At 34.5% G+C, this 13,913-nt stretch overlaps 1 protein-coding gene across 3 annotated transcripts; it reads left to right on the forward strand.

The window, feature by feature from the left end:
- Positions 1-1,340: 1,340 nt before the first annotated feature.
- LOC125231456 lies at positions 1,341-9,202 on the forward strand. Of its 3 annotated transcripts, none has more exons than XM_048136921.1 (10): positions 1,341-1,513; positions 1,886-1,969; positions 2,765-2,893; positions 3,455-3,475; positions 4,009-4,134; positions 5,736-5,831; positions 7,031-7,105; positions 7,193-7,201; positions 8,584-8,658; positions 9,094-9,202. In XM_048136921.1, the coding sequence occupies exons 1-10, from the start codon at positions 1,453-1,455 to the stop codon at positions 9,180-9,182; spliced, it is 765 nt and encodes a 254-aa protein (XP_047992878.1). In that variant the 5' UTR covers positions 1,341-1,452; the 3' UTR covers positions 9,183-9,202. The 3 variants fall into 3 exon arrangements, with proteins under 3 accessions (XP_047992878.1, XP_047992880.1, XP_047992879.1); XM_048136922.1 differs by lacking the exon at positions 1,886-1,969 and adding an exon at positions 2,029-2,088 and having other exon boundaries at positions 1,345-1,513; XM_048136923.1 differs by lacking the exon at positions 1,886-1,969 and having other exon boundaries at positions 1,343-1,513.
- The last annotated feature ends 4,711 nt before the right edge of the window (positions 9,203-13,913 follow it).

A 13,913-nucleotide genomic window follows, 5' to 3' on the forward strand; every position in this document is an offset into this window, starting at 1 on the left:
AACAGTGGAGCATCTATTAACAGAATGTCCAATACATGCGTATGAAAGGATGAAGTGTGAAATAGAGCTTGGGGTGAGGATCGAAGTAGGAAATTTGCCACAGCTAATAAGTAACAGAAACACAAGAAATAAGTTTTTAGAATTCTGCATACAAATTGTTAAAATTTCAAGAAATAGAAATAAGTAGGTAACAATAGTTATTTGTTTTACAAGGGGGCAAAGTAGTTGTTTAACCGCACGTGCCAATATTGATACCTGAGCAAGCGAAAGATTCCAATATTGAACCACGAGCGTAGCGAGTGGTTCAAAAAGTGGAATCTTGAGCCTTGCGAGGGTATCAAGGCACGAAGGTTAAACAAACTTTGCCACCGAGTGAAACACAAAATTTTTCACCACACCAACACGAACAAAAGACTGACTATAAAACATCAAAATACATCAAATCCATCAATTTCTTCAATTTTATGATTAAAAATCATCATTTAAGTATAACTAAAAAATAGCAGCCAGATTACGACCTCGAGTTAAAATTTGTATGAAATTACTTTGCCCCCTTGTGGATAAAATGCAATTTTGTTATCTGTTTTCGAATAGCAAAGAAAGCCTTTACCAGTTGGTGTGGTGAAAATAAATGTACTCACTTGTATTATAATAATACGTAGGAGAAACATGATAAGAAGTTAAATGTATATTATAAATCTAATGCAAGAATATATGTAATAACAAAGTCTCTGACTTTACCCACGTCAGAGGATGTCGGCAGCTATGCGAGAGCCGCCGGGTTTTAGCCGGTAAGAGTCCGGCACTGTCTGGGCCCTCCATTCCCAGTCGTCCGATGCAGGATTTTTCCTAGCGGCTCAAACATATCTGACATGTAAAAAAAAAAAAAAAAACTTAGACGACCGGTCTGGCCTAGCGCGTAGTGACCCTGCCTGCTACGCCGCGGTCCCGGGTTCGAATCCCGGTAAGGGCATTTATTTGTGTCATCACACAGATAAGATATTTGTTCCTGAGTCATGGATGTTGTTTATGTATATAAGTATTGGTATATTATATATATCGTTTTCTGAATACCTACAGTCCTACAACACAAGCCATCTTGAGCGTATAACGTGATGAATGTCTTATAATATAAAAAAAGCTAACAAATGAGAAAATGTTTCTCTCGGTAATCCTTCAACTGAAAACTGACTTACGTACCTACCGTACCCTCCTTTTTTAGAAAAACATTATGTATATAAAAAAAATATTATACCATTATTTATAACCTTTATTTTTAATTCGACGATACCATAAAAGTAAAGGCATTTCACAACCTTCAATATCCTTTATACGCTAGTTTTACTACTCTATTCAGAATCGAGATATATTATAGGTAGTTTTAGTAGTGGTGCAGACCAAAAATAAAACAATGGAATAAAAATATTATAAAAAAATAAACTAGAACTAGACATGTTTATATTGATCACCTTTTTTGTATCACATACTGTTTTCGTTAACGCGTATCACGGAGGTATGAAACGGCTTTTAACTATAAAACTCCCGTGAGACTCAAACATATTTAAAAATATTTTAAGCGGGTTACTCACGTGTTAAGTCGATATAACGTTCGACATGTTCGTCCGATCCATTTCCGGGGATCTTTCTCAAGAGTAGCGACCCCGCCTTTACATATCGAGAGGCGGGGACGCTACTCTTGAGAAAGATCCTCGAAAATGGATCGAAACATGTCGAACGTTATATCGACTTAACACGTGAGTAACCCGCTTAAAATATTTTTAAATAGGTATGAAACGAAGTTAAATTAATTCAAACATTGATATTTTTCATTTTTATTGGTTTTCATGTAATTTAATTGTATCATAATTCTGTACCTATCATTCAGTTATGTCCCTTCCATCACAAATTAAAGTCTTGGACGAGGTGTTGTCGGATATAGTCAATTTGAAGACTTTAACACGACTAGGAAGTAAGTCGAATATTTTAAGACAGATTTTTACAACCTTTATATTCTGTGTACACTTATAGAGGTAAGGGATACACCATCCTACAGTCCCACCAACGACCTTGGGAGGACGACACCTATAGGTAATAATTAGAGTTTTAACTCCCGTGAGACTCAAACACTTTTAAAAATATTTTAAGCGGGTTAAGTTTAATAGGGTCGACATGTAAAGGCGGGGTCGCTACTCTTGAGAAAGATCCTCTGAAATGGATCGACACATGTCGAACGTTATATCGACTTAACACGTGAGTAACCCGCTTAAAATATTTTTAAATAATTAGTGTGATTAAAATCATGTAGTTTTTTTTTTCATTTCTGGTTCCTATGGCAGATAACAAACAGCTCTTTGCGTAGGTGTAAACTACTTTTTTGGTTAGTTTTAGTGCTTCAATTATACTTAGACTACTTAGTGAACCGAATTGCCGAAACTAAAACAAATTTGAAATCTGTGTTACACTCCCCATATTTGTATTATTCATAAGTATACATAATTAAAAGAATTCGCCTTTGTACTTCAATGTATGCTTTTTTTAAATGTGTTTTTGTACAATAAAGAGTTACTACTACTACTACTACAATAATTGAAAGCTATATTGTATGCCCATTAAATGAAAAAAAATCCTATATTTCTTCATTGTAAGACCATTTTTCGTGATTTTAGTTCCTTTATTACTTAGAAGTCCAATATTTTTTATTTATTTAAGAATTCTTTTGTAGACTTACTAACTAATCAATAAATAAAGTTATATATGTTTTTAGGGGCATTTCCAAACCATGAGATTGAAATAAATGTTGAGAAATCGCAAGACGCACCACTTCAAGTTCCACTCAAGTACATGGAGTGGTTAAATGCGAACCCCAACTTACAGGCTGCACGACGCTCAATAGGTATCTATTAAACCTAAATATAGGTAACAAAATATGTATGTCTGAGATTGTAGATATTTTGTACATATTTTGTAGCAAACGTCAATAAATGTTTAAAACAAACATTTATTTATGTGTTACTGTAAATGCCCGAAGTATGGTAAATCTTAGGATTTTCCGATAAAACCGAGAAAACCTAGGTTTTGTCGATGCCGATTGGTAAAAACCCGAAATATTTCGGGCGGTTGGCGATGAAAACAGGTAGGTAATAGGTTTTACCGAACTTCGGGCAAGAGCCCGCGCGCGAGCGAAGTGGACTAAGAAGTCCACTTTCACATTATCCGATCCGATATCGGATGTCAGAAGGATTTCAATGGATAAAATTTAATATATGGGATATCGGTCCTACATCCGATATCGGATCTGATACTGAGAAAACGTACTTACAATAACATACCCGTTATTAATTTGTGATATAACGTACGATTTTATTTCTTTAATGAAATGCGGAAAATTTATTGCGAAAAAAACGTAAACAACATTCACAACTTAAAAAATTAAAATGATTATTTTATTTTTCAGCACGTTCAGGCGAGAAAAATGGTAATATTTTCATATTATACTTGAAGGTATGATCAGTTGATATGACGTTGGTGTGACTAGATGAATTTCACAGTCAAGCATGCAGTATTTTATGATTATGATATAGGAGATAAATAAAATTCCAGAGTGTCGAATACCACTCAAGGCAGATAAATAAATACAGACTGAAAAAAATCCACTTTTTTATCTCTAACTCTAAGATGCTATTATTAAAGCATCATTTTAAGACGTTAGTAGGGTGCATTAGGGTAATTCCGAATGACAGAAATGCTCTGGTAATTCCGAAAAGAGGAATCTTGATATGATGGAAATAACGGTGATTTTTGTGCGACTTTCGAAATTGGACGACTTTCGGAATTACCCCAATGCACCTTACCAACTGTAAAGTAATACAAATATGACTAAACAGTACCAATTTTATTTTGGTTACACTTTTAAAAATGTGTTATTTTTTTAAATTGAAAGCTTAAAAAAAAAAAAAAATTTTATAAAGTTAATGAATAATTTTTACTTAGTTAAAATAAATTTTCTAGACGTGTCTACAACAACAGTTCCAACAACTACAACAGTGACAACTACAACACCTACGAGTATGAGTACTACCACAATGAGGTATATGAGCGATCAAGAAACTTTTCAAACAATGGGCAATGCAATGTGTATGTAAATAATACAAAAATTAAGCATCTATCGACATATATTATGTACACTGAGAGAAAGGCCGTAGCAGGATAAGGGAACACAAAATGCCCTTTATGATTAGGAACTGATTTTTATTCTATAGTCACTTACACTTAGTAATACCACACGTCGGACACTGGCGATCAAATATATGAAAGAGGCGCGTTCCTAGCACACAGTCTATGCTCGTGTAGGTGAACGCATACCATGCTTGTATGGGTGACATATGACAGGTCGACTGTTCGCGTTTTTGACAGGAGGTAACTGGGCGGTAACCGAGAGGGAGTGGGTGGCACTTTCAGCGGGGAGCGGGAGTGGCCATACTGTACGATAGTAACTCTTTATTATACTGTGGCAATACGATTGTGCAAAATTTTGTTGAAAAAGTCCCAGTGGTTCAGCCGGCAGAAAAAAAAACAAATTCATGAAATATGACTTTTCTCTAAAATTATTTAACTTTATCATACAATCTTTTTTTCATTTTGGTTAACTAAATAGTACTTATAACCTGGAAGAAAATTGAGTCTCCAACTATCTATAATATTTCTGCAAAAAGTACGTAATTCAACATTTCAAAAAAAATTTTTTTTAGTTTCTGAAGGAGCGAGTAAGTGATACTTCTAAAAAAGCCTTTTTTAATGATCTGTCAGTCATATAAGTTTGACAGATAGAATCGAAAAGCAACAGTGTCAAAATTAAAAAAATAATGTTGGTTGAATTTTGTTACATTTTATTGTTATACCGTTCTAACACCGCCAAATAACTTAAAAATATATTTTCTGTGTGAATGTGTAAAAATAAAACAATTTTTCGACAATATTGGCTTTAAAAAGATATACAGGGTATATTTTGATAGCGGGTCAGTGAGGGCAGCTACCAGATCCCGTGCTGCTACGCGAAAACGGTCTAAGGAGACATTCCATCTATTTCAAATTGATGAAGATTGGAGTTTACAAATTTTGGAAATAACATAGGTACAGGGCGTGAGAAAAAAATTCATTTTTCAAAAACTTTTTTTTGATGCAAAATGATCCCATTCTCCTCAAGGATTAAAAGTTCCACAAAACTTTGCACAAAGAAAATCCACAAATCGAGAAAAACTTTTCCCATATAATTTATATGAAAAAATTTTTTTTTCAGTACAGATGGTGTTTTTTTTACGCACTAGTGCGAGAAGTCATGTCAGGTCGAAACTTCGGATGGCCATCTGTACTGAAAAACGTCGTACGATACACGTGCGAAAAGGAAATTCGTAACTCGTGTCTATTTAAAACACTCCCTTCGGTCGTGTTTTAATTTATCGCCACTCGTTTCGAACTTCCTTTTTTACGCACTTGTATCGTAATGTACTATTTTATTTAAATTTGGTTCCATACCTAAACTTTCCTATTGGCTAGATATATATACTATATTTATTCACATGACCATAATTATATAAGAAACTAAGACTAAACTTAAAAGCTAGCTAATATCTAAAATAGGCCTTTGAGGCATTGTACCAAGGATGCTGGCGACATTTTCTCGCTGTATCGCAATTACATTGTGCGAGGAAGAGATTATTGTGTTTTTTTGTCCATAGATAATCAAAAAAGGCCTTTATACATGGAGGATCTTATACAAGCTCTCGAAGACTTTGAAAAGAAAAGGAAACAAGATGATTTGGTTACCAGTAACAGTAATGAAACCTTTTTTATCCGGTATCCGGTAACATTTACCTACTGTAAACCACACGAAAGTATACTTCACCTATTTAGGAGGGCTGCAAAATTGCATGCGATTTTAGTTACGTTGCGGACTGTTGTGACATGGTCAGATAAAATTCAACACACCAATCAAATACCGTAATGAAATGAAAACCGTATGTGAGTTCTCGCACCATCTTCTTCTTCAACCTAGCGCTTTTCCGGCCTAGCGCCGGGGTCCGCTTTCCTGTTCAATCTTCTCCACTTCACCTGGTCTTCGGCATACTTAGGTGTGAGATTGTTCAATTCTCTTGCATGTTCGCTCTTACGACATCCATCCAGCGCCAGCGCTTCTTAGGCCTACCGGGTTTTAGTCCTCGCACCATGTAAATAAAATAGTTATTTGTTATACAAGGGGAAAAAGTTGTATTTTAACGCCGAGTGTGGGATTGAAAAACGAGCAAGTGAAAGGATTCTATAATTGAACAACGAGCGTAGTGAGTGGTTCGATAATAGAATCCTGAACTTGCGAGTTTTTTAACACACGAGAAGTAAAATACATTTGCACCCGACTGTAACACAAAACTTTTCCCCTCACTATAGCGAGGAAACTACAACACAAAAAATGCGTTTATCACTGCTTCCAGTAGTTCTACAGGTGGTAAATCATCTTTATTACTAGATTCACCTAGTTTTATCAATTTTAAAGCAGTTAATTTGACTTTTTTCAAGGTCAAATTACTTTACCCACTAGTGGATAAAATGTGTTTTTACCCGCTGGTATTAAAGAACAAAACACGTGTTTTCGAGCTAGTAAGGGGAAAAAAATATTATAAATAGGACATTCTTACACAGATTTACATTCTCGCGGTAAGCTCAAGACAAATACATTCAAGCTCTCGCCAATGAGACAAATGAACAGTCACCGGCATAAAGAAGTGATGATTTCGAACCTTGTGGCTTTTAATCGTAGAAAATTTCGTATGACATTACGAACAAGACGTTAATACGACAAAGTACAGAAATCATCTCACTTATTTATGCCGGTGACCGGACCAATTTTTGAACTGATGAGATGAGAAGACCAAAATCTCAAACGTGAGATCAGTCGCTGTGATTTGCCTATGCATCATATTTATTTCGAAGATCCTACGTTAATCTTCATATTTATTCATTTGCGTTTTTATCTCAGGAATCGATTTAACCACTGAAGATGGCAACCGTCCATTAGTAAAGAAGGATTTGTGGGATCTGCAAAATATTTTATGTAAGTTTTTTTATTTTATTCCAATTTTACTTGTTAAAATATTACTTAAAGAATTATACTTTGAGTGCAATTTACTTTTTTTTACAGCTAACAGAGGTAATTTTAATTTTTTAGATACTTAAAAGTACTTAATAATTCATAAACCAGATGGACGGGCGGTAAATATTTTAAACTTTTTAAAATAGTGCAACCGCAAATGAAAATCATATTTATCTGAAACATTATTTAATTTATTTGTATTTCCTTCATTTGGAGATATATTTGTTTAATTTTGACTCTTTATTAGCCTTTTTAGCATGGTCGATCTCTAAATTGGGTTTTTTATTGATTGAGAGGTTTTAATTAGGTAGGTATGAAATTTTGTGTAATTTTTTTTATATACACAAAAATTAAAGTTTTATTATGTCATTTAGTATCATTGTTGATATTAGATTTAGTTTAAGGTTTTAAAGTTAATTGACATTATAATGCATGCATAAATATTATTTAGTGATTAAACTTTTACTACACTAAGAGAAATTTGCATTGTGAAGTTTAACAAGTTCGACTTGTTGCGGGTTTATCCGTTTGAAACAAATGTATTTTAGTAAACGGAATAAATCACAATATTACAAAAAAAATAATTGTAGACTGTACTAGTTACACTTAACAAAATCTAACTTGTTGTTTAAACCAAAGAGCATGTAGGCGCTATTTTAACCAAAAAACTTGTTAAACGAACATGAAAACTGGTTGTTTTTTCTCTCAGTGTATGTATATAGGTATACAGTATTAGAACGAGTCTGTCCGTAATTTGATTTTGTTGTGATATATGTATATTTCTATCCCTACGCTATAACCTGAGTAATTATTAGGGTGGAGCGAAAAAACACTTTTCTGGAATTAGCAAACCTAATAGTTATCAATAAATGCCCCTTAGTCTATGAAGCCTTTGTGCAAATTTTCAGCTTTTTAAATCAACATCTTCTCCTCCGCATTAGGGTTGAAATTTTGAAAATCTCATAGAAACCTAAAAATTCAACTTTCAGATAAAAAAAAAATTTCGGCAGTATTATGTTTAGTATATGTTATTGATACATATCATTATGAGAAACTACAAAAAGTTGCGAAAATAGCGTCCAGAATCGCCAAAGTTTGTCTAGTTTCAGTACATTCGCCAGAATAGCCGCTAAAATACTGAAAATTAGCGATTTTTAACGCTATTTTCGCAATTTTTGGTAGTTTCTTGTAATAATATGTATCAATAATGTATACTGAACATAATACTGCTGAAAAACATTTTTTATCTAAAAGTTGAATTTTCAGGTTTGTATGAGATTTTCAAAATTTCAAACCTAATGCGGAGGCAGAAGATGTTGATTTAAAAAGCTGAAAATTTGCACAAAGGCTTCATAGACTAAGGGGCATTGATTGATAACTATTAGGTTTGCTAATTCCAGAAAAGTGTTTTTTCGCTCCACCCTAGTAATTATCCTCAGATTGTAAGGAACGGCGGAGCAGCACTGGTGAAGGAATCAAGGATTTCAATGATGTCATTAATTTAATTAACAAAGGTGAGTTACAATAAATCTTATTCTGTACCCTAAAGTCTTCGTTTCATTATTTTAGGTTGATTTTGACCTTGTTTCATATCTAGCAAGTTATTAATATTATATACCACAAGCGTGTATTTGAACAACATATACCTATGTACAGTCAACCAATTGGAACCCTAGGTCACTGTAGAACTATGTCATAGTGACGTTATAAATCAGATTGTAAGAAATCTCTTACTGCTTGTCATTTTGACATGGTTGTAGAGTGGCCTAGGGTTCCAAGTTGTTGACTGTACATTTGATAATTTCTTCGAAGACACGGTTGTTATTTCAACAATAAAATATTTTTAATTTAAATATAAATGTGATATACGCTTGTGGACGTCACATCGACGTCATGTTTTTGTTTTTTAACGCTAACAATGGAAATTGAATAAATGCTGTTGTTTTCAGGCGTCAAAGTCCAACTGGAAGTAACGACACCAGCGGGAGGTGACCCCAATATGAATTGGGTTCCCATTAAAATACCCAAAAATACCTAATAATAAAAATAAATTACGTACATATTTTTCTTTTCGGCTTATATTTCCTATTATTTTCTTATTTAAATAAAACACATTTTAAAGAAAAGTTTCTTCTGTAAAACAATAAGATAATTATTATATTAGCTCAAATAGTACAATTCTCAAGTGCTGAAAACATGTATTCTGCCTCCAGGGTGCAGTCTAGAATTAGCTTTTGATTCTCTTCTATTTACTGGGTACTGACAAGATGCGACATAAAAATACAGTGAAATGTATGTGATCCATTCATTTTATATCGACTTTATCAACTGCTGTTCTTAACAGTGATTACTGATGTGCCGACGGAAAGTTTCCAAAATTCTGAAATTTTCACATAGGAAAACTTGGAAACTTTCCATACTTTGTATGGACAATTGTATGGAAGGACACTTTCCATTTCAAAATAGAAATTCCCTTTATGTTTCGTGAGTTTCGTGAATTTTTCAAGAAATTTAAGATTTTTTTGGAAAGTTTCCGTAACTTGCACATCACTAACAGTGATACAGTCGACCACTTTCAATTCTAGCCTAATTTGACACCAACAACAACCCTTTCACAGTAAACGTTCAAGTAACTTCTATGACATATAATAACACCTTTGTTAATAATGCAGGGTTCTAAAGTAGTCTATGATTCAAATTGGTTGACCTAGTACAACATGCAAGCAATATAATTTTAAATACCGCAAATAGAAGCATAAATAGTATTATATCATAGTCAAACTATACCTTCAGTTCGCAACATTCTTTCCAAAGCCTAGAAGTCAAGGACAAACCCGACTAAAATACATTGCCCGCTCATTACATTAAACAAAGAAACAAAACCAATCAATTACTTTCATAAGAACAATATTTAAAATGCTACTTGACCTCTACACGGAGGCACGTACGAAATTAACTGGAACATTATTTATGGACCTCTGTGGAGAATAATCCTATGTAATATTTATTAACTCATCGAGTTGGCTGACGTTAAAGAAGAGCGGTATTCATAGGTCAGACTTTGAGATGAAATTAATTTATTGGTAAGTGTTGGACAGCAATAGCCGTAAATATTCAACTTAGGTACGTACGTATTTTTACATAGTCCTAGGCCTATTACAGTTGATCTATTAGTTTGACGTATTTTTTTTCCCCCTCACTATAGCTCGGAAACATGTGTTTCGTCCTTTAATACCAGCGGGTAAAAACGCATTTTATCCACTAGTGGGTAAAGTAATTTGACCTTGAATAACGTCAAATTAACTGCTTTAAAATTGATAAAAGTAGGTGAATCTAGTAATAAAGATGATTTACCCCCTGTAGAACTACTGGAAACAGGGATAATTGCATTTTTTGCGTTGTGTAGTTTCCTCGCTATAGTGAGGGGAAAAGTTTTGTGTTACACTCGGGTGCAAATGTATTTTACTTCTCGTGTGTTAAAAAACTCGCAAGTTCAGGATTCTATTCTCGAACCACTCGCTTCGCTCGTGGTTCAACTATAGAATCCTTTTACTTGCTCGTTTTTCAATTCCACACTCGGCGTTAAAATACAACTTTGTCCCCTTGTATAACAAATAACTATTACATCACCTATTCGGTAAGGGGCTTTTTCTACTACGTTCAGAGTGTCACAAGATAGCAAAATGGCTTATTTGATGTAGCACGAGTAAACTTTCGATTTTACATGGTTCAAGTTTATGCTACCATGTTACATATATTACGTAAGAGTACATTATTATGTTTCGAAATTGTGTGTACCTATGCAAAAAAAATTGTATGTAAAAAATTATGCCTAGAAAAGTGTTAAAAAATCCTCCTACTAAGAAAAAAAGGCCGCTATTTATTTCCCAATTTATCTGTTTATATCCCTTACAAAGTTATAAATGTACAATTGTACATGTATACCTATAGTTGGTATAAAAAAATATATGTTGCCGGCACTATGAACGCTGGGCAAGTTATGCAAGCCTGATGAATAGTCCAACAAACGTAGAACAACGAGCGACCTCTGCCTTTGGCCGATCTTTATCATAGAACGGAGTCCACTGCGCATTGCAATTAAACTACTAGCTCTAATCAGGTAACCCTGATCATAATATGGGCATAGACCTGATCATAGGAAGCATCCTGTAAACGATTTGGCTAGGAACATATACTACGTGGACGTCCGTCGTCGCGCGACCGCGGACGCGGATCTGGACAACGAATATACACTTAACCGTGCAAACTATCGGTCGACGGTCGTGGACGTGGCCTTGAGCGCATGGACGTCCGATCGAAATCTGGCTCGCTGGATGTTTTGGTCAGCCGAAGCCACGTCCCGAAGACCGTGCACACTGATCGGTCGCGGTCGCGGTCGCTCGACGGCGGACGTCCGCGTAGTATGTTCCTAGCTTTAGCCGGACTAGCCGGGTCCACACAGGACGAACAGCATTGTCATCTCGAAGCACAACGACCAATTCTGCAAGTTGCTCGACTGAAGCACGCTACATATTGGCAGTTTGCCGCGCAAATACAATTACCTCTCGCGACGCTGTTCTCCTTGTTGTAAGGACACGGGCATTATTTATAGACAATCGGGCAAAGAAAGGAAAATTGTTACTTGTATCTTTAATCCGTCTCACTAGAAGAAAAGTGACACTTAGATTTAACACTGGGTAGTAGACTGTTCAAATTTCTTTGACATTAAAATCTTTGGCCGCATGAAAACTAAGGGATCTACCTAGGTACTTACTTTATGAATATGCAATTAGTCATAGACATCAACACACTGTTGCATTTCATATGTAGCTACGAGTCACAAGACAATTAAAAAATAAATTTTGCACTTTCGTTTCAATCATAGAATCAATAAAAGGACAACAAAATTGATCTCAATATTCCTAAGTAAAATTAATTAAGTATATTTCACTTTCAGTATTCATGTCAAATGATTAATACAGATATAAATACATAATGAAGTCAGATTTAAATAAGCGGTATTTACACTACCGAGAAATCTCCGTTGAAAAGCATGCATTTTAATTGACCACAGCGTGAGGTCCCGTAATTTTATACTCGTTTATAATATAACGAGTTTACTCTAATAACAGTTGTTATAAAAGCCACCACTATAAATTGATACTAGTAATAGATCAAATTACAACGGAAATGTAGGTATAAAGCTAAAGCTCAAACAAAACTGGCGTATTCTAGTAATAATGGTTAAGCAAATGCGTCCACACAATAAATGAAACGTTGTGACTTGTGATGTTTAAACGACTAACCTGGTGCAATTAATTAAAATTAAAAATGGTTGCCTTGGCATTTGTGTTTGCAAACATGAAGGCGTGTGCAATTAATTTGTAGGCATTTTTTAGCACAATTTGTTGAACAACTACCTACCGAGTAGGTTGTTAATGAGAATACCAAAGGTGACGTTTGGGTGTCAAAAAGTAGTTGCAATATTTACGGCTCGTTGAATGGCCGCTTAACCGTAACTCAATTTTTTTCTAGCCTATAAATTGTGTCCCACTGCTGGGCAAAGGCCTCCCCTTCCTTCATTCACTCCTCACGGTTTGATGCCCGCTCTCGCCAGTCGCTGTAAAATATGTTGACATCGACAGTCGACATTCAACAAAATTTTGAGATACTGTGGTAAAAACAATGATGTTCCAACTTCCAACTGTAATGTTTATTGTGACCTTGAATGATCATTTAAAAGTATAGATATTGTTTTCAAACATCTATGCTTGCTTGACACCATGCATTTTTTGTGACCAATAACATACAAAATTATAGAACAGAACACTAAACATTGTTGAATATAATAACAATTTACAATAATTCACTAAGAGCGTTGCCCAAGAAACCAGCAATGAATAAATCTATGTTGGAATTAGCATTCCTAAAAAGGTGGCCGTGTACTTTATTGTGCCGGGTAGGGGATAGAGCGCGCGTAAATCAGATTGTATGGACACTACACCATTTTGAACACGTTGTATCGAACACCAGGTCGTTGTAAGCCGTCTTGGCTATTGTTTTGGTTGGTTGTGTGACCTGAGGTAACGTTTTGTGGACAAACATGAAAGTATGATCTGACTGATAAAAGGTTAAAAGGTGACAAACAAAAAATAGTATAAAAAAAGTCCATAAATAGTTGATATTGACAAGTTTCACCTGTGCTTCAATGGTTTCTATTGGCATAATACTATTCTCATTTTTCAATAGCTAGTTTGAAACATCTTAGGTGATTTTGTTACCCCTCCAAAGCAATTTTATATTTTGAGTTTCCCTTCCACTGATTAAATGCTTTTCTAGTTACTTAAACTCCATAGTTTCCATACTATTTTTTTTAACGTACACAATATGTGATAAAACGTACCATACAAATCAATTCATCATCACTCCTTCTGAGGGTTTGAGATCGCATCGTATAGACATTAGGCACACCTTTTTGATTCGCTATATCATAGCGTCATTTACTTGCTTGTAGCTATTGTTGTGATCTAAAGGTCTATCCACACGTAATTAAACAATATTAGATCATTTTTAATGTCAATTTTATTTAGGTATGTCTATAAGTAAGTTGATGACATTAGTTTAGATTGTAACTGTAATTTGACAGGATCTTTAAGCAATATGAAGAAAGAGTAAATAAATACCTAAGTTCATAAATAGCTGATTAGTATGGTGTCAGTTACAGCTAGTAGGTACATACCTACTACAGACTTTAATTTATATCACGCTA

This window comes from Leguminivora glycinivorella, chromosome 11, assembly GCF_023078275.1.
Source record: "Leguminivora glycinivorella isolate SPB_JAAS2020 chromosome 11, LegGlyc_1.1, whole genome shotgun sequence".
Lineage (NCBI taxonomy): Eukaryota > Metazoa > Arthropoda > Insecta > Lepidoptera > Tortricidae > Leguminivora > Leguminivora glycinivorella.